The following is a 27052-nucleotide window of genomic DNA, read 5'->3' as shown; positions in this document are numbered from 1 at the left end:
ACAAAGTGTAAACACCTACACTCACATACTCTCTCACACATACACAATCTCTCTTTCTCACGCACACACATACTTGGTGAGGACACATGTCTAGGACAAAGGAGGGGGGAAACGACTGTGTCAGATGCTCAGTGAGCCTGGAGGGATAGTGGGCCGTCCCTCACGCTGCCTGTACCAAATGTCTCAAATGTACCTCTACCATATTTGAGTTCTTTACACTTACCCAAAGGATATCAAGAGGAACGGTCCACAATGGCGAAGGTGTCCTTTCTTCTGCTGACGGTGAGTACAAAACCAGCCTCGGTAAACGGTAAACACACGCATTTTTACCTTCTAGTAATTTAGCAGACGCTCTTATCTAGAGAATGTGAGTGCATACTTTAAAAATATATATATTTTTCATACTATATGTTGTACTGAAGTGTAGATCACGGAAGTGTCATGTGGGTGCAGTATATCATAATATTAGTATGACACTGAGTTTTTTCTCTCTGAACACTGAAAGGTTATGAGTCCATCTAGCCTACCTTATCAACAATAGCACAAAATGGCTGCCAGTGGTTTTCATTATGTTAAGTCAGAGACGGTATAGAAAGCTAAACAAGCCACTCCCTTTTTCTGATTGGGGCTGAGTCACTCTGGTCTTCTTTAGTATTTTCCCCGACCTGCAGAGGCATCTCAATGGCTATATTTTTTATTCAAGTCAAAAAATGAATTAAAGGGTGTCTCCTGGGTGGCGCAGCATTCTAAGGCACTGCATCACAGTGCTTGAGGCATCACTACCGACCTGGGTTCGATCCCAAACTGTGTCACAACTGGCCATGGCCGGGAGTCCCACAATTGGCTCAGTTGTTAGGGTAGGGTTTGGCTGGGGGTCCTTTACTTGGCTCATCAGGCTCTTGTGGCAGGCCAGGCACCTGCAGGTTGACTTCAGTCATCAGATGAACAATATTTCCTCTGACACATCAATGCTGCTGGCGTGTGGTTTGGCAGGTCATGTTTCGGAGGACGCATGACTCAACCTTTGCTTCTCCCGAGCATGTTGCTGTGATGAGACAAGATTGTAATTGCATATCACGAAATTTGGGAGATAAAAGTGGTAAAAATAAACTGGCCCATTTATTCAAAAATAATCCAATAATTATTAGCATTCCTTGTAATTATTGGATCATTTATCAGGTATCATTGGTCTTCAAGCTTTTTTTCTTATGTGGTCTCTAACAAATATATTTTTATGTATTATACATGTCATTTGGCTGCAGTAAATATGATCCCAACTCAATTGTTATAAACCTCACCTTGCGTTCAACCATAACAGCTTTGGACTTAAATAAATGAATGATATGTACCCATTGATAACTTAACAATGTTGTACCCCATCTGAACTAAAAATATAAGCTTGTTTTACTCCAATGTTTGCAAACAAAGTAAATGTAAACAACCAAAACATGGTTAAAACTCTCATTTTTATATCATGGAGTCCTTGCATCCGTAGCTCTGTCTATGAATTTGAGAGTGGTTACATTTCTCCAGTCATATCCCTCAGCTTTTTACCGAAACGGGCGCGCGAACACTTTGTTATTTTTTCTACTGCTGATTGCCGCTTTAAATGCTCATGACACACACTCCATTGAGTGCTAAAGCCTGACTGAAAACATACTTTAAGTTGTTCATTTGTGCTGCACATTTTCAATTTGACCATCCCTTTACCAAGTCTACCAACCCAAGGTGACTATCCCTTAGTGGGTCTTCAAGCTTTTATAATTTTATTTATTTAATGTCTATAAAAAAATTCTGAAATTTTTGGTGTCCATGACACATATGTATGGAAGGCAACTTTTGCATGGCATATTTTCTGTGCTGTAAACAAAGTGAAGGTGTCTCGTGCCTTGTTGGTCTCTGTTTGCTGTGGTACACTGCCTGGAATCTAATTGGGTTCTTCGGCTGTCCCCATCGAAGAACCCTTTAAAGAACCCTTTTGGTTTCTACATGGAACCTTAAGGTGTTTTACCTGGAACCAAAGTGTTGTAATCTTGAACCAAAAAGAGTTGTTGTAATAGAGCCCCAAAGTTAAGGTATTATAATACCCATAAAAAAGGTTCCAATCGCTATATTCATTTTTCCCAAATTAGCATTTAATTTTGGGGGGGTAAATACAGGCGAATATATTGATAAAAGTCACCTTGTCCTAGAGCTAGTTTCACGGTTATCAAAACGTCACGCCAGGGTAAGCCTACACGAAAACACAGCCCTTATTTGAAGTGCTCCTAAAAACTCAAATGGGAAAATTGTGGAAAAACAATTGGAACCATTTTCTTGTTTGACTGCTAGGTTATATGGGTATTATGATTCATACTGTGGTACTCTATGGGGACAGCCAAAGAACCCTTTTATCCAAGAGTGTATAAGATAAAATGTATGTAATTTCATTACCATTTGGCTGTTATGCCCTCACCCGTCTGTGTGGTTGGCTGTGAATAACCTCACCCACTATATACTTATAACTGATTTGTTTGGTTCTGCCCACTATAGTGCTGTCCGGTTAGAACATGATGTTGAGGCCCATACATGATGTTGAGGCCCATACTGAACACTTGGTCAACACCACATGCTCACACACACACACACACAGACACAGCTGTTTCTATTTGAGAATGTTTATATGATTGTGGTAATCCGAATGACTTGGAATCCTATTGCTGTCGTTCTATAAGGCAAAGATATGCACACATGTAAACAGTAATAGTTAAGGTTTATAACTATACAATTTACATATACACTACCGTTCAAAAGTTTGGGTTCACTTAGGAATGTCCTTGTTTTTGAAAGAAAATCACAAATTTTTGTCCATTAAAATAACATCAAATTGATCAGAAATACAGTGTAGACATTGTTAATACTGTATTTGGAAATGGCAGATTTTTTATGGAATATCTACATAGGCGTGCAGAGGCCCATTATCAGCAACCATCACTCATGTGTTCCAATAACACGTTCTGTTAGCTAATCCAAGTTTGTCATTTTAAAAAGGCTAATTGATCATTAGAAAACCCAGCTGAAAACTTTTGTTCTGATTAAAGAAGCAATACAACTGGCCTTCTTTAGACTAGTTGAGTATCTGGAGCATCTATCAAGTATCCAAGTAAAACCCAAGTGCAGACCATGTTGAAGTAACTATGTTTTTTGCAGCAAACAAAGGCAAGGGTACAGGGCGGCAGGCTGGGTCAGGGTCAGGGGCAGGCAGAGTGGTCAGGAGGGCGGGTTCAGGGTCAGGACGGATAAGGGTAAAAAAAACAGGGGGGCGAGAAAAAGAGAGGCTGGGAAAAGACAGGAGTTGACAGGACAAAGCACTGGTAAGCTTGACAAACAAGATGAACAGGCAACAGACAAACAAAAAACACAGGTGTCAGTACACAGGGGATAATGGGGAAGATGGGCGACACCTGGAGGTGGTAGACACAAGCACAAAGACCAGTGAAACAGATCAGGGCGTGACAGTACCCCCCCTCCCTTCCCCTCTAGGGGCGCCACCTGGCATCCTACCTGGGCGCATACCTGGTTGATCGGGGTTCCGGCAGAAGTCGGCGATGAGGGCTGGGTCCAGGATGTACCTAGCGGGGACCCAGCACCTCTCTTCCTGGCCATAACCCTCCCAGTCAACCAGGTACTGAAAACCCCTGCCCTGTGGTCGAACCCTCAGGATGCGTCTCCGGATGGCCGGATGGCCACCGATGACACGGGGAGAAGGGGTGGGCCTGGAAATGGAAGACAAAGGACTGTGAGACACAGGCTTAATACGGGATACATGAAAGGTGGGGTATATATGAAGGTTACGGGGCAACGGAAGATGTACAGCAGAGGGACTAATAATTCTATAGATGGGAAATGGGCCAATAAACCGGGGGGAGAGCTTGTGTGATTCCACCTGGAGGGACAGATCCCGAGTGAATAACCATACCTTCTGCCCGTAACGATATGAGCCGAGATGTTACCGGCGATCCGCTTGCCATCAATACCTGGAGGTGGTCTTGAGGAAGACTGACCCGGCTCTCCTTCAGATACGACAACAGCGGCGGACAAACATCTGGGCAGAAGGTATGCCGACCTCCTCTTCCTGCTCAGGGAAGAGCGGGGGCTGATACCCCAGGGAACACTCAAACAGTGATAGGCCCGTGGCAGAGCAGGAAAGGGTGTTGCGGGCGTATTCCACCGAGACCAGCTGCTGGCTCCAGGTCGTGGGGTTGGCGGAGACCAGGCAGAGCAGGGAGGTTTCCTGGTGCTGGTCGGCTCACTCCGACTGGCCGTTGGACTGCTGGTGGAACCTGTAGGATAGGCTGGCCGACGACCCAATGAGGGTGCATAACTCCTTCCAGAACTGGTACGAGAACTGAGGACCCCGGTCGGAGACCATGTCCAGGGGCAGTCCATGGATCCGGAAGACGTGCTGTACCATGACCTGGGCCATCTCCTTGGCAGAGGGTAGTTTGGGGAGAGGAATGAAGTGGGCGGCTTTAGAGAGCTGATCCACCACGGTCAGGATGGCAGTGTTGTCATCAGACGGGGGTAGACCCGTGACAAAGTTCAAGGAGATGTGGGAACAGGGGTGGTGGGGGACAAGCAGAGGTTGGAGGAGACCAGCCAGAGCTTGCCGAGTAGTCTTGTTCTGTGCACAAACTGTGCAATTGGCGACGAATGCGGAAACGTCCGGCATCATGGTAGGCCAGGGTCCGGGTCCGACGGGCGCCCAGGTGGCAGACCAGCCTGGGACTTAAGAGAAACTGAAGGGACCTTGAGGGGAAGTTAGGTAGAGGAGACGAGCAGGGTGGCCTTTTTTTACAATAATAGTTACAGAGTTCAGTTAATCGCGCAATGTGTTTTGTATTGCAACTTTCTGACATGTGAGACTAATACAGACAATACACAAAAATTGCAATGTCCTCCATCTTACACGGCTCCATACAATCATCCCCTGCTGCATATAATGTACTTCCCACCATCATCATTACTCATCATGCACGCACACACGCACGCCACTATACAGTACATCCAAACTCTCCCACTATCATGATGGCTTCCACAGGTCTGTCACCTGCAATGATTCATACCTTCATCTTTATGTATTTTTTACTACACACACCTGTGAATATATCCTCTCTAATTGCATGTTTGCACCCTTCTATCATCAGGTCTCCATGACGGTTGCATTAGCACTGGCACATGACAATGGCAACTATACACTGAACAAGCGGGAAAAGAGGGTATGTCATGGTTATTTCCAGAAATTAATATTTGAGTTTAAAAACACAGGTACAATGACCCTCTTCCCCTCACCTTCTCTGATTTCCTAAAGGAGCTGCTGCTGCGTTCCAAAAGAAGGTGGGTCCTATCCACAATTGAGCTAGTGGAGGAGGACCCTGGACCTTTCCCTAAATTCGCCACACAGGTAAAAACATTCATACAGCAACAAACAAGACAAATCTGTCTGCACATGCTACCTCAATATAGGTAGAAAACCACTGGGCTCATAAATAGTATATAATCATTCAAGAGAAGAACAGTTCCAACAGAACTCCGTGGTGAGCTTTACTGTGAACTATACCCTCTACCGCCCTGAAAACTGGTCATCTTTCCAGATGTTCAACGATAAAGCGGCTCTTTTCAAAAGTCATCAGTTCCGTTTATCTGGAACTGGAGTGACCGAGGAACCGGTGGACGTGTTCTCCATCGACGACGAGGATGGTGTGGTGTACGTACACAAGCCTATCGACAGGGAGAGATACCCCTTCTTTCATGTAAGCATCAAAAGACAAAGACAGACGGATGGACAGACAGACAAACGGAATACCTTAACATAGCAGTAATATATTATTTCCCACAGATTATGTTTGACATCATTGACAAGGAGACTGGTGCGCTTGTGGACAAGACTCTGACGTTCGACGTGGCGATTACGGACATCAATGACAACGCCCCTTACTTTGAGCACCCTGTCATGAAAGCCAGTGTAAAAGAGAACATGCCAGAAGGTCAGTACACACAAAGGCTGTAAATCATGTGCCTGTATATAAGCCTTGTACAAAGTAAACTTTAGCTAGACTGTTCGCCCAAGAACCAGGCAGTTGTTGCGTTCGGCTGAGAAATCAAGTGGCAAGTGGCTGCTCTTTCTTGATCATAGAGAACATGTAAAGGGGAACTCATTTCCCCTCTTCTCCTCCTCCTATTCCTGTTTTTCCTTCTCACCTTTCCCCCCTCCCCCTCCCTGTATAAGGGTATCTGCCAGTGCCTCTGACAGCCAGGGACATGGATCAGGTGAACACACAGAACTCCAACATCAGTGTAAGGGTGTTGTCTCAGGAGCCATCCGAGCCCAAGATCAACCTGAAGCAGGTGGAGGGCACCAAGATGAGCCAGCTCACCTTCACCGGCTGCTTTGACTATGACGTAAGGCTCCACTATGACACACACATCATTACATACAGCATGTGCAAACACACACAATTGACGCACAAACTCTCTCTCACACACACACAGTCAATAACTTTATGTAAAATGGTGGATCAATATTTCATTTATTTTGTTGTTCACATAGAAAGTAAAGATGTATAAAGTGGTTGTTGAAGCTCGGGATCATGGGATACCAGCCCTGTCCTCAACTGCAGTGGTCAACCTCCACATAATGGACTCCAACACTCACCAGCCAGTGTTCAAAGACAAGACCGTAAGTTCCAAGTTGATTGATTGATTGACTGGTTGATTGATTGGTTCAATGATTTGTTGGTTGATTGGTTGTTTGATCAATTGAACGATTGATTGAAAAAGTCTTTATTGATTTTTGAAGCACAAATACTTACTTTTACCGTCTTTCTTTGCAGTACAATACTCACATGATGGAGATGGAATCCAATAAAGAGATACTCCGAGTGGCTGTGACTGATGCAGACACCCCCAACACCCCCGCATGGCGAGCCGTTTACTCCATTGTGAAGGGGAACGAGGAAGGAAACTATAAGATCGAGACCGACCCCAAGACCAACGAGGGTATACTGACTGTCATCAAGGTGAGTCTGTTTGACCTTATGCCCTTACATGAGTAGGCCAACAATGTCCTGAGCATTGTTGGTCCCTCCAGGATTTCACAGAGTTATTTGTGATACGGTAGTTGCATTCCAAAATGCTTGATTTTGCTGCTGCAATAAATTTTAAAAAGTCACGAAAATGTGCTGACAAGGGAAAACATTTTTGTTACTTGATTGATCCATTTTATATAATAAAAGCTCAGTAATTGGTTAGTATTGCGATCCCTCTTTTTGTAGTGTTGTGATTGAACAGTTATTGTGATGATGTGACTGTTTGTGCATTTCTCTCAGGGGAAGGATTTTGAGAAGACAACGTTGACCAATGTGCAGATCGCCGTGGAGAACGAGGAGCCTTTGTTTGTGTGTAGGTCCGGCGGGGCCGTGTCCCCTGGTAAGACCCTGACCGTGCCCCCCCAGACAGTCAACGTGACTGTGAAGGTGATTGACGTGAACGACCCCCCGGTGTTTGACAAAAAAGTGACAAACGTGTATGGAAAGGAAGAGCAGGAGGTGGGAAAGGTGCTGTACAAACCCAAAGTCACCGACGTTGACTCAGATGTGGAAAAAATCAGGTGGGTGGCATAACATGTTATGCCTCAGAAACATCATAATGATTCTTCATTCACCTAGGTTGTGATATTGATTCCCGCAACTTACAATATATATACAAAAGTTTGTGGACACCCCTTTAAATTAGTGGATTCGGCTATTTCAGCCACACCCGTGGCAGACAGGTGTATACAATTGAGCACACAGCCATGCAATCTCCATAGACAAACACTGGCAGTAGAATGGCCTTACTGAAGAGCACAGTGACTTTCAACGAGGCACCGTCATAGGATGCCACCTTTCCTACAAGTCAGTTCATCAAATTTCTTCCCTGTTAGAGCTGCCCTGGCACTGTAAGTGCTGTTGTTGTGAAGTGGAATCATCAAGGAGCAACAACACCTCAGCCACAAAGTGGTAGGCCACAAAAGCTCACAGAACGGGACCACCGAGTGCTGAAGCGTGTAGCGCATACAAATCATCTGTTCTTGGCTGCGGCACTCACTACCGAGTTCCAAACTGCGTCTGGAAGCAATGTCAGCACAAGAACAGTTGGTCGGGAGCTTCATGAAAGTGGTTTCCATGGCCGAGCTGCCGCACATAAGCCTAAGTCTGCTGTCCGGACCTCTGGCAGTCTCTATGGGGGTGCCACAGGGTTCAATTCTTGGACCGACTCTCTTCTCTGTATACATCAATGAGGTCGCTCTTGCTGCTGTTGAGTCTCTGATCCACCTCTACGCAGACGACACCATTCTGAATACTTCTGGCCCTTCTTTGGACACTGTGTTAACAACTCTCCAGGCAAGCTTCAATGCCATACAACTCTCCTTCCGTGGCCTCCAATTGCTCTTAAATACAAGTAAAACTAAATGCATGCTCTTCAACCGATTGCTACCCGCACCTGCCTGCCTGTCCAACATCACTACTCTGGATGGCTCTGACTTAGAATACGTGCACAACTACAAATACTTAGGTGTCTAGTTAGACTGTAAACTCTCCTTCCAGACCCATATCAAACATCTCCAATCCAAAGTTAAATTTAGAATTGGCTTCCTATTTCGCAACAAAACATCCTTCACTCATGCTGCCAAACATACACTTGTAAAACTGACCATCCTACCAATCCGCGACTTTGGCGATGTCATTTACAAAATAGCCTCCAATACCCTACTCAACAAATTGGATGCAGTCTATCACAGTGCAATTCGCTTTGTCACCAAAGCCCATATACTACCCACCATTGCGACCTGTACGCTCTCGTTGGCTGGCCCTCGCTTCATACTCGTTGCCAAACCCACTGGCTCCATGTCATCTACAAGACCCTGCTAGGTAAAGTCCCCCTTTAAAGTCACTGTGAATTTGACTTATCTTATCTCAGCTCGCTGGTCACCATAGCATCTCCCACCTGTAGCACACGCTCCAGCAGGTATATCTCTCTAGTCACCCCCAAAACCAATTCTTTCTTTGGCCGCCTCTCCTTCCAGTTCTCTGCTGCCAATGACTGGAACGAACTACAAAAAGCACTGAAACTGGAAACACTTATCTCCCTCACTAGCTTTAAGCACCAACTGTCAGAGCAGCTCACAGATTACTGCACCTGTACATAGCCCACCTATATTTTAGCCCAAACAACTACCTCTTTCCCTACTGTATTTAATTTGTTTATTTATTTTGCTCCTTTGCACCCCATTGTTTTTATTTCTACTTTGCACATTCTTCCATTGCAAATCTACCATTCCAGTGTTTTACTTGCTATATTGTATTTACTTTGCCACCATGGCCTTTTTTTTGCCTTTACCTCCCTTATCTCACCTCATTTGCTCACATCGTATATAGACTTGTTTATACTGTATTATTGACTGTATGTTTGTTTTACTAATCACATATGGTTTTCATCCATGTGTAACTCTGTGTTATTGTATGTGTCGAACTGCTTTGCTTTATCCTGGCCAGGTCGCAATTGTAAATGAGAACTTGTTCTCAACTTGCCTACCTGGTTAAATAAAGGTGAAATAAATAAATAAATAAATAGATCACAATGCCAAGCATCGGCTGGAGTGGTGTAAAGCTCACCTCCATTGGACTCTGGAGCAATGGAAACACTCTCTCTTCACCATCTGGCAGTCCAACGGACAAATCTGGGTTTGGCGGATTCCAGGAGAATGATACCTGCCCCAATGCGTAGTGCAAACTGTAACGTTTGGTGGAGGATAATAATGGCCTGGGACTGTTTTTCATGGTTCGGGTTAGGCCCCTTAGTTCCAGTGAAGGGAAATCTTAATGCTACAGCAAACAATGACATTCTAGACGATTCTGTGCTTCCAACTTTGAGGCAACAGTTTGGGGAAGGCCCTTTCTGTTTCAGCATGACAACACCCCATTGCACAAAGTGAGGTCCATACAGAAATGGTTTGTTGAGATCGGTGTGGAAGAACTTGACTTGTATGCACAGAGCCCTGACCCCAACCCCTTTTGGGAGTAAATAAAACCGTGACTGCGAGCCAGGCCTAAACGCCCAACATAAGTGCCGACCTCACTAATGAGCTCACTAATAATGCTCTTGTGGCTGAATGGAAGCAAGTCCCTGTAGAAGTGTTACAACATTTAGTGGAAAGCCTTGCCAGAAGAGTTAAGATTCTTATAGCAGCAAAGAGGAACCAAATCCATATTTATGCCCATGATTTTGGAATGAGATGTTTGACGAGCAGGAGTCCACATACTTTTGGTCATGTAGTGTATATTGAAATTGTGTGTTCACATTAAGCATCTGCACATTATTTGTAGCCTTTGTATAAGTTGGTTTCACCATTATTACTTATGGCAGTAAGGAAAAGCCATGTGTTAACCTGTCTGCCTGTCTGCCTGCCTGTCTGTCTGTCCGTCTGTCCTCTCCATGTCCTGACCAGGTATGAGTTAGTTGAGGACCCAGCAGGCTGGTTCACCATAGACCCCAAGACAGGAGAGGTTACTACAGTGAAGAAGATGGACCGGGAGTCACCTTACGTCAACAAAGACAACATCTACACTATTCTAATCCAAGCCATAGACAACGGTTAGTGTGTAGTGTGTATGTGTGCATGTGTTTGTGTGTGTGCTTGCATGCAGCTGTGTGTATGTACAGTGGCTTTAGAAGCTTCTTATAGGCTAATTGACATTATTTCAGTCAATTGGAGGTGTACCTGTGGATGTATTTCAAGATCTACCTTCAAACTCAGTGCCTTTTTGCTTGACATCATGGGAAAATCAAAAGAAATCTACAGACCTCTACAACTCTGGTTAATCCTTGGAAGAAATTTCCAAATGCCTAAAGGTACCACGTTCATCTGTACAAACAATAGTATGTAAGTGTAAAGAACATTTGACCACGCAGCCGTCATACCGCTCAGGAAGAAGACGCGTTCTGTCTCCTAGAGATTAATGTACTTTGGTGCGAAAAGTGCAAAATCAATCCCAGAACAACAGCAAAGGTCCATGTGAATATGCTGGAGGAAACAAGTACAAACGTATCTATATCCACAGTAAAATGAATCCTATATCGACATAACCTGAAAGGCCGCTCAGCAAGGAAGAAGCCACTGCTCCAAAATCGCCATAAAGAAGCCAGACTACGGTTTGCAACTGCACATATGGACAAAGAAAGTACTTTTTGGAGAAATTTCCTCTGGTCTGATGAAATAGACAAAGAACTGTTTGGCCATAATGACCATCGTTATGTTTGGAGGAAAAAGAGGGAGGCTTGCAAGCCGAAGAACTCCATCCCAACCGTAAAGCACGGGGGTGGCAGCATCATGTTGTGGGGGTTATTTGCTGAAGGAGGGACTGGTGCACTTCACAAAATAGATGTCATCATGAAGCAGGAAAATTATGTGGATATATTGAAGCAACATCTCAAGACATCAGTCAGGAAGTGAAAGCTTGGTCGCAAATGAGTCTGCCAAATGGACAATGACCCCAAGCATACTTCCAAATTTGTGGCAAAATTTCTTAAGGACAACAAAGTCAAGGTATTGGAGTGGCCATCACAAAGCCCTGACCTCAATCCCATAGAAAATTTGTGGGCAGAACTGAAGAAGCGTGTGCAAGCAAGGAGGCCTACCAACCTGACTCAATTACACCAGCAGAAATGTTTGACCCAAGTTAAACAATTTAAAGGCAATGCTACCAAATACTAATTGAGTGCATGTAAACTTCTGACTCACTGGGAATGTGATGAAAGAAATAAAAGCTGAAATAAATCATTCTCTGTACTATTATTCTGACATTTCACATTCTTAAAACAAAGTGGTGATCCTAACTGACCTTAAACAGGGAATTTTTACTAGGATTAAATGACAGGAATTGTGAAAAACTGAGTTTAAATATATTTTGCTAAACATCCCACTTCAACTGTGCATATGTGTATGGTATTGAGCATAATAAAGTATTCAAAGTCTCTGTCTTCGTTTCTCAGGGGAGCCCCCTGCCACGGCTACAGGCACCATTCTGGTCCACCTGGGGGATATCAATGATAACCCGCCCTATGTGGTGGAGAAGAAGCTGGTGATGTGTGGTAACAAGGTGATTGTGCCGGTATCAGACAAGGACAACCATCCCTTTGGATGTCCCTGTTTCCTCTCCCTGGGAGTGGACAACGGAGACAAAGCATTGAAGAGCCGCTGGAAACTGGACCCTGCCACTGGTTAGCAGAATCACACACATCCATATACACACACACCAAAGCTCTGCATTTACCCTGATATATATTAATCTACTATTTCCGTACAGAGCTGAAGGGTTGTATAGCTGTCATAGACCTCTTCCAAAGTCCATAAATATACATGGACATTTCAGCCAATCTCAACACAACCTGCTCACCTGGAAAAATACAAAAAATACTGAGATGTCAGGTCCTTCAACGCTGCACAGCATTGAGTATAATTAACCCCCTTCCTTATTTTCCTCTCCTTCCACCCCTCTCTCTCTTTCTCCCTGGTGGTCAGGTGTGGAGGCGGGTCTGGTCAGTCTCAAGAGTCTGCCGTACGGTAACTACACAGTACCTCTGGTGATCCAGGACCAGCAAGGGATGGTTGTAAATGACACTGTCGAGGTTATGGTGTGTGACTGTGGGGGAGGGGACAAGTGTAGGGCATCTCTACCCCGGACCTCCAGCCTGGGCTTGGCCGCTATAGGACTACTGCTGGCTGGACTGCTTCTCCTCTTACGTGAGTTCAAAGGGAATAGGTATGGAGTACTGTAGATAGAGATAAGGGATAGTTAGAGAGTAGGCGGACAATCAGTAAGTCAGTTACTCAGACAGTCTTAGAACTAACCCTAGTGATTATAGCCTGAAATCTGGAGTGGAGAAAGATTTGAAAGATACCAATACAGTCTAATCCAAATCACATCTATCGAATTGAGATCAAACTTGTGATGCCATATTGCTAGAACATGTTGATCGGTAGCAGTAATATAGCAGTGAAATGCTATGAAGTGCTATGCAACCATGACTTTAAACACCCATGAGTTGTTTGTACTGTAAAAAGCTATGTTATACGTACGACTATTAGTAGTGACACTGGTTGTGTGCCCCTCTTCCAGTGCTGCTGCTTTTCCTCCTGCTGTGTGAGTGTGGCGGTAAGACGTTCACTCACCTCCCCCTCAATCTGCAAGACGAGGGAAACCAGACTCTTATCAACTACAACGAGGAGGGAGGGGGCTCCGCATGCAAGGTGTGAGTGGGTGTCTGCATGTGGGTTACGCGTGCAAGTGTGTGCTCGTGTGTGTGTGTGTGAGTGTGCAGTAATAATATAGGTTTATTAGCTATTTATTTGTACACAATGTGCAATGCTTACATCATTGTGGTCATCCTCCTCTCTCCGGCCTCCACTCCTCCTCTCTCCTGCCTCCACTCCTCCTCTCTCCTGCCTCCACTCCTCCTCTCTCCTGCCTCCACTCCTCCTCTCTCCTGTCTCCATGCCTCCTCTCTCCTGTCTCCATGCCTCCTCTCTCCTGCCTCCCCTCCTCTCTCCTGTCTCCACGCCCCCTCTCTCCTGTCTCCACTTCTCTCTCCTGCCACCACTCCTCCTCTCCTCATCTCTCATGCCCCTATCCTCCTTATTTTCCCTCCTCCTCTCTCTCGCCCCCTGTCCCTCTCTCTTAGGGTGAGCCCATGTTGATCTTGGCTCGCACCACTTCCAATCATGTAGCCGTGGACGTGGTAGATGGAATGAAGCAGGCCACCACAGGCATAAAGGTAAACTGGCCACTATCCTTACTTTCCTCTCTTCTTCTTCTTAATTTTGTCTTTAACATCTCTTTCTGCTTCACAATCCTTATTTCATCATGACCTGGTATGTCTGTGTGTGTGTGTGTGTGTGTGTGTGTGTGTGTGTGTGTGTGTGTGTGTGTGTGTGTGTGTGTGTGTGTGTGTGTGTGTGTGTGTGTGTGTGTGTGTGTGTGTGTGTGTGTGTGTGTGTGTGTGTGTTCTGCATGGTTAGGTGGAGTTAATAGAGTTAATAGAAGTCATTAATACAATGACAGTTACAGGTGACTATGTGTAGGGTGTGTGTTTCCCTCTAATTTGTACTATATAAGTATGGAAAGTACGAACTGAAGCAGGTTCTATCACCACAAGCATAATTTATTTTCTATTGTACCAATGAGAGACAGTAAAATAGCGCACATACATGATTTGGGTGTGACTCTTGACTTGTGACTCATGAGCACATTTGCAAAATGCAAAGTGACCACATTCTCCAAACCACACTTCCATGTCTAGTTTGACTGTGCAGGGAAGATGAACCAGTCTGCTAAAAGAATGTGTTGGTGGCCCCGGAAAAGGTGGCCGTTACACTTGCTTGTAAACACCTGTAGGCCTAGTTGATCGGCTTGGATGACTTGTCTTTTGTATTACGTATAGAATACAGTACAGACAGCGGCCTCCCGAGTGGCACAGCAGTCTAAGGCACTGCATCATGACCTGGAAACCCATGAGGAGGTGCACAATTGGCCCAGCGACTTCCAGGTTAGGGAAGGGTTTGGCCGGCCGGGATTTCCTTGTCCCGTCGTGCTCTAGCGACTCCTTGTGGCGGGCCGGGAGCCTGCAAGCTGACCACGGTTGCTGGTTGGACGGTGTTGCGACTGACACATTGGTGCTCTTGGCTTCCGGGTGATGCGAGCATTGTGTCAAGAAGCAGTGCGGCTTGGCAGGATCGTCTTTCAGGTGACGCATGGATCTCAACCTTCGCCACTCCCAAGTCCGTGGGGGAGTTTCAGCGATGGGACAAGACTGTAACTACCAATTGGATATCACAAAATTGGGAAGAAAAAGGGGTAAAGTACAAAACAAAGGCATATCATAGTAGTGTGTACTAGAGATGTATGGAGTGTACGGAATAAAATAGAGTGAAGTAATGTGAACTAAGATATTTAAAATAGTGGATTGTGTCGGGCACAGTGTGCACTAGAGGGCATAGTAAACATTAGTGAGATTTAGAAGATTTATGAGGTGCGCTAAGTTATATAGTGCATAATCTTTTATGATGGTTTCCTAAACAGGATGGACTTATTGGTACAAGCATGCCATCAGCTTGTCAAAGGAGAATGAGTTAGAGCCAAGTCTCCAAACTGTAAGATAGCCCTACTGTTGAACAGAGCTAGCTACTATCGACCTTCACCGCTCTATCTGCTACGCTACACCTCTTCATATATCATGTTATTTACTCTTTCAACAACAACAACAAGACTAGTTACTACATACAGATGTAGTAGCTAGCTTAATCTGAGCCAGTTTGCTTCTGCAGGGAAATAATCCGGCACCAACAGGAAATGTGAATTATTATGTGGATTATAATTCATGGACATTTTTGTAGCCGTTTTCAGGTAGCACTTTATAAAAACGTCACATAATTCTAATGCATTAGTAAATCGTTTATTCACTCACACATTTGTAAATGTTAGTAACCTAGTTATTCACACATTTGTAAACAACATTTAACGTATTTAATAATGATTCGTAAGATAATTTATAAGACATTTAATATAGATCCTTATAAACCATTAAATAATATTTACTTATCTTTTTGCATGGCCTTGTCTAAAGTGTGGGCTATTTTTACTTTAGAAATACTTTAGAAATGTTTTGTGTGACCAGTGTAATTTGGACATGCCATTGGTAGACATTCTATCTGTTAAACCTATACCGGGAAGGTTGAGCTGATGCGCACTAATGTGATTAGCATGACATTGTAAGTAACAGCAAACTTTCCAGGACATAGACATGTCTTATTTCGGCAGAAAGGATACATTCTTGTTAATCTAACTGCACTGTCCAATTTACAGTAGCTATTACAGAGCATTTACAGTCTGTCCACGAGAGATTAAGAGCAGTCCATAGACTGCTTACGAGGTAAGGAAAGGAATATGGGAATATTTATTTTTGCTGAGCTATCCTATTACGTTTAAATAGTTACTACCTGCCCAGTAAATGTCCAGCCAAGCAAAGGCTTGTGTTTAAAGAGTGAAGCAATGGATGCACATATCAGTAGCAAGGAAAGAATACAAACCCACTAGACAAAAACTGGCTGGTCCTGCCAGCTCTCTTTCAATATGGTCTGAAAACCGAAACATCCGGTTTTTGTGTACTCGACAGAGGCTATTTATGCTGTGCTTGACTCTCTTCTCTGATCGGACAGCTTACTCAGGAGACCAATGAGATGACCCAAGAGACCAATGAGACATACAGAACCACAGGGAAGACCGTGGTAAGTGACAGCCTTGCTGACAAACCTGATTTTTCAAGCGTTGAAGTTCCAGCCTAAATTCAGCAAAACGGAAACATCAAGTATATGTTTTAAAACCTGTTGTGTTTTAAAATATCTTTGAACTACTTTTCCCTGGAGAGCTACTGTCCTGTTGGTTTTCACTCCAACCCAAAACAAGTGCACGTGATGATAACAATAAGCTCATTAATCAGCTGAATCAGGTCAGTTACAACTGGGGTTGGAGTGAAAACCTGCAGGAGGGTAGTTCTCCAAGAGCAGGGTTGAAGAGCCGTGCTCTAGCTCATTCTGAAGGCTAATCCAAATACTTTTGTGTATATATAGTGTTACATTATAAGGTATTTCATGTATAATGGCAGTTGTGCCCATTGTCTCAGTACTCATCCTCCATCTCTCCCCAGGTCACCAAGCTATCCTCCTCAGGAGGGGGAGGGATCTCAGAATGGGGAACATTCCAGAGAATGAGCGAAGCCAACGGAACTCTGAGAAGCCAGGATGGGCAAGGCAAGGTAAGTGACATCTGCTCCAGGCAGCCACAAGGGGGCAATATAACCCTCCTTTTTCTACCTTAGCGCTGCATACAGTGCCTTCTGAAAGTGTTCACACGTCACACCCCTTGACTTTTTCCACATTTGTTGTGTTACTACCGGAATTGATAATATTGACATTTTGTGTCACTGGCCTACACATAAAACCCCATAATGTCAGTGGAATTATGTTTGCAGAAATAATGTACAAGTTAATAAAAAAGGAAAAGCTGAAATTTCTTGAGCCAATACGTATTCAACTTGTTGGTTCTCCTAATACTGTAAAGAAAGATAGCAGATCGAAGGGACGGTGGTATGGCAGGTGCTGCTTCTCCTCCATATTCTGTTATTTTATCTAAAAGAGCAGGTGTATGCCAACCTGGTCTCAGAGCATTCCGTATTATTCTGTACGTAAATCTATCAGGTATGAAGGTAAGACCCAGATACAGCCCACATCGAATAAACAATAGTTTAATATTGGTTTAATAATAGACAGACAGGTCAAGGCAGGCAGGTGTCAATAAACCAGAGGTGGGGCAATGGTACCGGGTGGCAGGCAGAATCAGGGAAAGGCAGAGTTCTGTAATCCAGAGGGGGACAAAGGTACGGGTCGGCAGGCAGATTCAGGGTTGGGGGTAGGCAGAGTGGTCAGGCAGGCGGGCTCGGAGTCAGGACAGCCAACGGTCAAAACCAGGAGGGCGAGAAACTGGAAAAAGCAGGAGCTTGGACAAAACGCTGGATGACTTGAACACACAAGATGAACTGGCAACAGACAAACAGAGCATACAGGTATAAATACACAGGGGATAATGGAGAAGATGCGCAACACCTGGAGGGGGGTGAAACAGATCAGGGTGTGACAAAATTCAAGACAAGCTTTTAGTTTGATAGGTTATGTTTCGTATGATATGCATTAATTTGTGGATGTTCATCACCCATTTTGTCTGATATATTACGAATTACAAATCATATTATATGCTGTGAATTTGCAAACCTACAAAATGTAAATTCGCAAAACGTAATTACGAATTTGCAAAATATATGATATTTTAAGAATTATCGCCAGGTAGCTAATGTTAGCTAGCTCACTAACATTAGCAAGGCTAGGGGTTAGGGTTAGGGTTAAGTTTAGGAGTTCTGTTAAATGATTAAGGTTCAGGGAAGGGTAAAGCTAAAAGGGTTAAGGTTGGGGGAAAGGTTAGCTATCATTCTAAGTAGTTGCAAAGTTGCTAAAAGTAGTAAGTAGTTGAAAAGTTGTTAATTAGCTAAAATGCTAAAGTTGTCCGTTTTTGACATTCAAACTCACAACCTTTAGGTTGCTAGACATTCGCGTTTTACGCCCACTCCGACCAACTATCCACTCTAACCACAGTAGAGTGTCTCGGCTTTAGATACAGAATAATACAAAATGCTCTGAGACCAGGTTGTGTACGCCGACCATAGCTAAGTAAAATAGCTCTTACACAGCCTGGAGGTGTTTTGGGTCATTGTCCTGTTGAAAAACAAATGATAGTCCCACTAAGCGCAAACCAGATGGGATGGCGTATCGCTGCAGAATTCTGTGGTAGCCATGCTGGTTAAGTGTGCCTTGAAATCTAAATAAATCACAGAAAGTGTCACTAGCAAAGCACCTCCACACCATCACACCTCCTCCTTGCTTCATGGTGGGAACCACACTTGTGAGATCATCCGTTCACCGACTCTGCGTCTCACAAAGACACAGTGGTTGGAACCAAAAATCTCAAATTTGGACTCATCAGACCAATGGACAGATTTCCACCAGTCTAATGTCCGTTGCTCGTGTTTCTTGACCCAATCAAGTCTCTTCTTATTGGTGCTCTTTAGTAGTGGTTTCTTTGCAGCAATTTGACCATGAAGGCCTGATTCACACGGTCTCCTCTGAACAGTTGATGTTGAGATGTGTCTGTTACTTGAACTCGGTGAAGCATTTATTTGGGCTGCATTTTCTGAGGCTGGTAACTCTACTGAACTTATTGTCTGCTGCCTTGCCTAGTTAAATAAAGGTTACATAAAAGATAGACAAAAAAAGAGGTAACTCTAGGTCTTCCTTTCCTGTGGCGGTCCTCATGAGAGCCAATTTCATCATAGATCTTGAGGGTTTTTGCGACTGCACATTTTCAAATATTGACTGAGCTTCATGTCTTAAAGTAACGACGGATTGTTTATCTTTGTTTACAGTGGCTTGCGAAAGTATTCACACCCCTTGGCATTTTTCTTATTTTGTGGCCTTACAACCTGGAATTAAAATTGATTTATTCCCCCCCCCCCAAAGTCAATACAAAAAGTCAAGGCAAAACTGCTTCAGCTCCTTCAAGTTGGATGGGTTCCACTGGTGTACAGCAATCTTTAACTCACACCACAATCTTTAACTCACACCCAGACCTCAATTGCATTGAGGTCTGGGCTTTGACTAGGCCATTCCAAGACATTTAAATGTTTCCCCTTAAACCACTTGAGTGTTGATTTAGCAGTATGCTCAGGGTCATTGTCCTGCTGGAAGGTGAACCTCCATCCCAGTCTCAAATCTCTGGAAGACTGAAACAGGTTTCTCTCAAGAATTTCCATGTATTTAGCACCATCCATCATTCCTTCAATTCTGACCAGTTTCCCAGTCCCTGCTGATGAAAAACATCCCCACAGCATGATGCTGCCACCACCATGCTTCACTGTGGGAATGATGTTCTCGGGGTGATGAGGTGTCGGGTTTGCGCCAGACATAGCATTTTCCTTGATGGCCAAAAAGCTCAAGTTTAGTCTTATCTGACCAGATTACCTTCTTCCATATGTTTGGGGAGTCTCCCACATGCCTTTTTGCAAACACCGAACGTGTTTGCTTATTTTCTTTCTTTAAGCAATGCCTTTTTTCTTGCCACTCTTCACACTGTGGAATGTACGGCTTAAAGTGGTCCTATAAACAGATACTCCAATCTCCGCTGTGGAGCTTTGCAGCTCCTTCAGGGTTATCTTTGGTCTCTTTGTTGCCTCTGATTAATGCCCTCCCCTTGCCTGGTCCGTGAGTTTTGGTGGGCAGCCCTCTTTTGGCAGGTTTGTTGTGGTGCCATGTTCTTTCCATTTAAAAATATATATTTATTGGTGCTGCGTAGGATGTTCAAAGTTTCAAATATTTTTTTATAACCCAACCCTGATCTGTACTTCTCCAGAACTTTGTTTCTGACCTGTTTGGAGAGCTCCTTGGTCTTCATGGTGTCACTTGCTTGGTGGTGCCCCTTGCTTTGTGCGGTTGCAGACTCTGGGCCTTTCAGAACAGGTGTGATCATGTGACAGATCATGTGACACTTAGATTGCATACAGGTGGACTTTATTTAACTAATTATGTGACTTCTGATTGTAATTGGTTACACCAGATCTTATTTAGGGGTTTTATAGAAAAAGGGGTGAATATATATATGCACACCACTTTTCAATTTTTTTTTCATTTCACTTCACCAATTTAGACAATGTTGTGCATTTCCATTACATGAATTTAAATTACAGGTTGTAATGCAACAAAATAAAAAATAAATGCCAAAGGTGGTTGAATATCTTTGCAAGGCACTGCAAGCCTGATCAGCTCAGAATACCTAAGGGTGAGTTAAATGATTTTGAAAAAGTAATTACGGAAATTAGCTGGAATCTTCTGTCCTGTAAAATGTGGAAGCTGACAGTCAGGTTTTTCTATCCACAATCCAGCCTACAAATGGCTACAAGGAAATCAAAACCTGGCCAAAAGACCACTCTTCCTTGGCTAAATCTGGAAACTGATGAAAATTGTATATTTTTTTATTTCACCAGGTAGGCCAGTTGAGAACAACTTCTCATTTACAACTGCGACCTGGCCACGATAAAGCAAAGCAATGCGACCAAAAACAACACAGAGTTAAACATAGGATAAACAAAAGTACAGTCAATAACACAATAGAATGATCTATATACAGTGTGTGCCAACGGAGTAAGAAGGTAAGGCAATAAATAGGCCATATTAGCGAAGAATTACAATTTAGCAAATTAACACTGAAGTGATAGATGTGCAGATGATGATGTGCAAGTAGAAATACTGGTGTGCAAAAGAGAAAAAAAAGTAAATAAAAACAATATGGGGATGAGGTAGGTAGTTGGGTGGGCAATTTACAGGTGGGCTGTGTACAGCTGCAGCGATCGGTAAGCAGCTCAGACAGCTGATGCTTAAAGTTAGTGAGGGAGATATGTCTCCAACTTCAGAGATTTGTTCCAGTCATTGGCAGCAGAGAACTGGAAGGCGGCCAAAGTGGGTGTTAGCTTTGGGTATAACCAGTGAGATATACCTGGTGGAGTGCGTGACACGGGTGGGTGTTGTTATGGTGACCATGAGCTGAGATATGGTGGAGCTTTACCTAGCAAAGACTTATAGATGACCTGGAGCCAGTGGGTCTGGCGACGATTATGTAGCGAGGGCCAGACAACGAGAGCATACAGGTCGCAGTGGTGGGTGGTATATAGGGCATCCAGTTTGCTGAGTAGAGTGTTGGAGGTTATTTTGTAAATGACATCGCCGAAGTCGGGGATCGGTAGGATAGTCAGTTTTACGAGGGTATGTTTGGCAGCGTGAGTGAAGGAGACATTGTTGCGAAATAGGGAGCCAATTCTAGATTTAATTTTTGGACTGGAGATGCTTAACATGAGACTGGAAGGAGAGTTTACAGTCTAGCCAGATACCTAGGTATTTGTAGTTGTCCACATATTCTAAGTCAGAACCGTCCAGAGTAGTGATGCTAGTCGGGCGAGCGGGTGCGGGCAGCGATCGGTTGAAGAGCATGCATTTAGTTTTAATGGCGTTTAAGAGCAGTTGGAGGCCACGGAAGGAGTGTTGTATGGCATTGAAGCTCATTTGGAAGATTGTTAACACAGTGTACAAAAAAGGGCCAGATGTATACAGAATGGTGTCGTCTGCGTAGAGGTGGATCAAGGAATCACCTGCAAAGAGAGCGACATCATTGACATATACAGAGAAAAGAGTCGGCCTGAGAATTGAACCCTGTAGCACCCCCATAGAGACTGCCAGAGGTCTGGACAACAGGCCCCCCGATTTGACACACTGAACTCTAGCTGTGAAGTAGTTGGTGAACCAGACGAGGTAGTCATTTGAGAAACCAAGGCTGTTGAGTCTGCCGATAAGAATACTGTGATTGACAAAGTCAAAAGCCTTGGCCAGGTCGATGGAAACGGCTGTACAGTTCTGTATTTTATCGATGGTGGTTATGATATTGTTTAGTACCTTGAGCGTGGCTGAGGTGCACCCGTGACCAGCTCGGAAACCGGATTGCACAGCGGAGAAGGTACGGTGGGATTCGAAATGGTCAGTGATCTGTTTGTTACCTTGGTTTTCGAAGACTTTAGAAAGTCAGGGCAGGATGAATATAGGTCTTTAACTGTTTGAGTCTAGAGTGTCACCCCCTTTGAAAAGGAGGATGACCGCGGCAGCTTTCCAATCTTTAGCAATCTCAGATGATACAAAAGAGAGGTTGAACAGACTTGTAATAGGGGTTGCAACAACAAAATGGCAGCGGATCATTTTAAAAAGAGAGGTCCAGATTGTCTAGCCCAGCTGATTTGTACGGATCCGGGTTTTCCCTCCTGTTCAGGCCTACTACTGTTGTGTCATCTGCAAACTTGATGACTGAGTTGGAGGCGTGTGTGGCCACGCAGTCATGGGTGGACAGGGAGTACAGGAGGAGGCTGAGCACGCACCCTTGTGGGGCCCCGGTGTTGAGGAACAGCGTAGTGGAGGTGTTGTTTCTTATCTTCACCACCTGGGGGCGGCCCATCAAGAAGTCCAGGATCCAGTTGCACAGGGCAGGCTTCCGACCCAGGGCTCAGAGCTTAATGATGAGCTTGGAGTTTCTTATCAAGACGACATTGAATGTTCCTGAGTGGCCTAGTTACAGTTATGTTTTCACTTTGTCATTATGGGGTATTGTGTATAGACTGGTGAGAATGATATATATATATATTTTTAATCCGTTTTAAATTCAGGCTTTAATACAACAAAATGTGGAACAAGTCAAGAGGTGTGAATACTTTCTGGAGGCCCTGTATATGATTTGACAGTTGTATAGATGCAATTTATGACAGGTTATGACAGGTTGTTACATATTAACATATTATTTTATACAGTGAAGTGGGTGTGTTAATGCAGTAGATAATTCTCATATCAACAATGTGAATATGAATTTTCCAATTGCAGTACCAGGCGTGGACTGCAAGCAGGAACAATACCATGAGGGTAAGTGTTGCTGTGCACTAACTATCAGAATCGTGTCTACTTGACACCACACACACCATTGATACACACTGCATGAAATTGTTGCCTTCATGTTTGTTTTCCTGTGTTTTCACGGCTCCTTTGCTCTCTCCTTAGAGAAACTCGTCGAAGTATTCACGCTCCTTTGGCCTGCTGTCGGACCAGCACATTTCAGAGCACATAGACCGGGTAAGATACCTGTCCCCAAGCAACACAGCCATTACAGAACCGGTTGTGTGTACACTGGCCCAAGGGCCCCAGAGAGGGATCTGTGGGTCCCAGAGGGGGAACCACCTCAGGCCAGCCCCTGTGTAATCACACAATGAGACCCGTAATCCTCACTAAGAGGCATTTTAGCACAACTCCTTTGTATTAGCATGGTACAGTACTGTGTAACACCAGGTGTTTGTACAGTACGAGGGTTTAAAACATCCGACCTGACACGTACGTGACGTGTAGAAAATGTCACAAATAGCCTGTGCTGTGAAAACAGAGACGGACAATTATGTTGAGATGTGAATGATGCACCATGTGGTCTTGAAAACAATAACTAACTATGGTGGTGATATTTGTCTTTTCGCTACTCCATACATTCTTTATTGTAAGAAATATCCCTTAGTTGGATATATTATAAGTACTTCATTAGTTACTAGTATTGAGAGTTTTTTAAGATCTTGTAGAAATGTAATTATTGAAAAGTTTAATAGTTAACATCCTCTAACGCTGGCGTATTGGTTCCCCAGAGGATGTATATGATTGGAGATGAGGTGGACTACCAACCCTACGAGTACAGATATGAGGGGAGAGGCAGCAAGTGCCAGTCGCTGGATGAGCTATCGCTAAGTAACCTGGGGGATGACTTGAAGTTCCTAGGGGACCTGGGGTCAAAGTTCAACACCCTGGGGGGCATCTGTCGCCAGGACATGTAGGAAAGGAACATTAGGGTGTAGACACACACACCTGGCTGGACTGGGAAATGGTGCTTATTAGACACGTCTGTCATTGTCCCCTGTTTGAGGTGAATGGGGGGGGGGATGACCTATCAGTTGAAGAAGACACAGCTATACCAAACTTCCTCCATTGTGATTTTGGATCAAGCTTTGCATTATCGACATCAGTGGGGCATTTTCTTACAGACCGAAACTGTTGTGGATTGGCTTTTACCCAGAAGAAGGACTGGGAGAGACTGCTGATATTTTTGTCTGACACAATGAATGATGAACTTACTGTACTGAATAAACCGTATCATGCTCGGATGGCATTATGGACTTCGGTTTTGACAGGGCTGGGGTGTGTTTGTATGGCGTTTTGTTATGTTTTTTTATCATCGCCACGGTTCATAGTATTTTCAACAGAATTGTGTAATCTCTTGATCTACTGGTTATGCCGGAATGAGATTTACTTCAATGCTATGACTTCGATAGAAATTTCAAAATGTCAACACCACTTCTGTGGAAACATGAGCATTGTGTGAATCATACTTTTTATGGCCTTTTTTCAAGTTACTTAAAATATTTATAAAAAAAATAACCTGGAATTAATGTGCACATTTGCCATTATGACAACCTTAACCTCCTTGCCATCCAAGTGAGAGGATAAACCCACCACAGAGTAGATGTAATATCTACATAAATACAATGTAATTACTAGGTGTTACACATGATTTAGCTAGTTAAAATGAAGTGTATCTTGAGGGGTACTTACTTGTACTTAATGTGTACTTATATAGTACGTTACCCATCCTGACAACCTGGCCCTCAATTTAAAGCTTCCGGAAGCCCCACCTAAGTGAGAAAATAAACACATTAGTATATCACAGAGTACATGTAATGTCTGCATAAGTACAATGAATTAATAGGTGTTACACAGGATTTAGCTAGTTTAAGTTAAGTGTATTTCAATGTAATTATCACACCCTGGCCATAGAGAGGCTTTTTATTCTCTATTTTGGTTAGGTCAGGGTGTGACTAGGGTGGGCGTTCTATGTTATTTTTTCTATGTTTTTGTTCTATGTTTTCGTATTTCTGGTTTTGGCCTGGTATGGTTCCCAATCAGAGGCAGCTGTCAATCGTTGTCTCTGATTGAGAACCATATTTAGGCAGCCTGTTTTCCCACTATGGGTTGTGGGTAGTTATTTTCTGTTTAGTGTGGGTTGCACCTGACGGAGCTGTTTCGGTTGTGCCTTTTGTTACTTTGTATTTAGTGTTCAGTTATATTTAATAAAATGCCGAACACGTACCACGCTGCACCTTGGTCCCCACCTTCTTCCACCAACGACAATCGTTACAGTAATTACTTACTACTCATTACCAAGTGAAAATACCTACAAACATAAGATGAGCTTCTACTTTACTCAACTTTATTGCAACATCTAAAAATATCTTACATTTCTTACCAAAAATTAAGGGTTTATATTGTTAATAAATTGATTAATTAGATTAAACAAACATATAGGCCTCCTCAATAACATACATATGTAGCCTACAGTTTGGTGAGAAGCTTAGATCATTGTTTTCCAACTCCAGTCCTGGACTATCCCCAACATTAAACATTTGTTGGAGCCCTGGACAAACCTGATTAAACTCATAAAAGGGCTTGAAGATTAGTTGACAAGTTGAATCAGGTTGTGTTTGCCTGGGGCTTCAATAAAAATGTGTACTGTTTGGGATACCCGAGGACTGGAGTTGGGTAACACTGACCTAGATAGTTAATTTAGAACAACATGCTTGTGTTTTTCTTCGCTTTTTAATAAGCCTTAAGAGTTTAAGGGGGGATGTCATACCAAGGATCATTTACGTAGCTATTTGATTTTGAATTTTAAGACCCCTTGATGTACCTGTAAATATAAATAACTACATTATTTTATGAAAAAAATGTTTGGGCCTTATTCCCATTGTGCTATTAGCCCATACAAACTAATTGAATAACAGATTCCCTACATGGAACAACGGATAGTCCCCCCCAAAAAAATCTAAATTATGTTTGTTCTGAAGTCTCTGTCCTATATCTGAGAATGATCAGGAAACATGAGTTATTTTTTTGTATCCAAGCAGTCTCCATATACAGTATACTGTACTTCCCATTTATTTTGTTCAACTGGTACAGGGGAACCTTCAGACGAGTCTTGTTAGGCCTGTGGGCATCATAGAGCAAAGCATGTAAGTGTTTGTGAGAGTCTCACCTTTACATAGATGGGTCATATTATTGTTTTTGCCCAAATTGTTTCGGACGCTACAGAGAGAAGTTGGCAGATTGACTTCAGAGTCCCAAGACGCCTGTGGAGGTGACCCTGTTCTTTGTGCACTGTCACATAGTGCAAAACGGAGGACGCCGTCGCGTTCGGGAGTCTTATCTTCCCACGGAGGGGATGTAATAGTTTGCAGACGCTACAGACGATTTGGAAGAAGACTGATTTTCGGGATGTCTCGTGGTCTAACAGACACTGCTTTAGCTCTGTTTCGCCGCAGACGAGGAAGTGTTACATAGGTGGATGCGGTGGATTAAGACGCATCCCATACATCGCCGCAGACGAGGAAGTGTTACATAGGTGGATGCGGTGGATTAAGACGCATCCCATACATCGCCGCAGACGAGGAAGTGTTACGTAGGTGGATGCGGTGGATTAAGACGCATCCCATACATCGCCGCAGACGAGGAAGTGTTACGTAGGTGGATGCGGTGGATTAAGACGCATCCCATACATCGCCGCAGGCGAGGAAGTGTTACGTAGGTGGACGCGGTGGATTAAGACGCATCCCATACATCCCCGCAGACGAGGAAGTGTTACGTAGGTGGACGCGGTGGATTAAGACGCATCCCATACATCGCCGCAGACGGGGAAGTGTT

The 27052-nt window shown here is 43.8% G+C and overlaps 1 protein-coding gene across 1 annotated transcript; it reads left to right on the top strand.

Annotated features, from left to right (window-relative positions):
- Positions 1-25414, top strand: LOC135504645 (cadherin-like protein 26). Its single transcript, XM_064923401.1, has 19 exons — positions 1-282; positions 5187-5258; positions 5351-5443; positions 5634-5792; positions 5879-6026; positions 6269-6441; positions 6590-6718; positions 6873-7058; positions 7368-7648; positions 10529-10674; positions 12073-12300; positions 12602-12823; positions 13200-13330; positions 13762-13854; positions 16295-16363; positions 16783-16890; positions 23150-23188; positions 23324-23395; positions 23950-25414. Exons 1-19 carry the CDS (start codon positions 253-255, stop codon positions 24133-24135), a joined length of 2565 nt encoding a protein of 854 aa, XP_064779473.1. The 5' UTR covers positions 1-252; the 3' UTR covers positions 24136-25414.
- Positions 25415-27052: the final 1638 nt, after the last annotated feature.

This window comes from Oncorhynchus masou, chromosome 18 (genome assembly GCF_036934945.1).
Source record: "Oncorhynchus masou masou isolate Uvic2021 chromosome 18, UVic_Omas_1.1, whole genome shotgun sequence".
Lineage (NCBI taxonomy): Eukaryota > Metazoa > Chordata > Actinopteri > Salmoniformes > Salmonidae > Oncorhynchus > Oncorhynchus masou.
Note: the sequence above shows the minus strand (reverse complement) of the source record. Positions and strands in the feature narration are given on the sequence as shown.

Coding starts and splice junctions, on each gene's coding strand:
- LOC135504645 (XM_064923401.1), top strand. CDS start 253: ATGGCGAAGGTGTCCTTTCTTCTGCTGACG. Junction 16,364..16,782: donor GAACCACAGGGAAGACCGTG/GTAAGTGACAGC, acceptor ATCTCTCCCCAG/GTCACCAAGCTATCCTCCTC. Junction 23,189..23,323: donor GCAGGAACAATACCATGAGG/GTAAGTGTTGCT, acceptor CTCTCTCCTTAG/AGAAACTCGTCGAAGTATTC.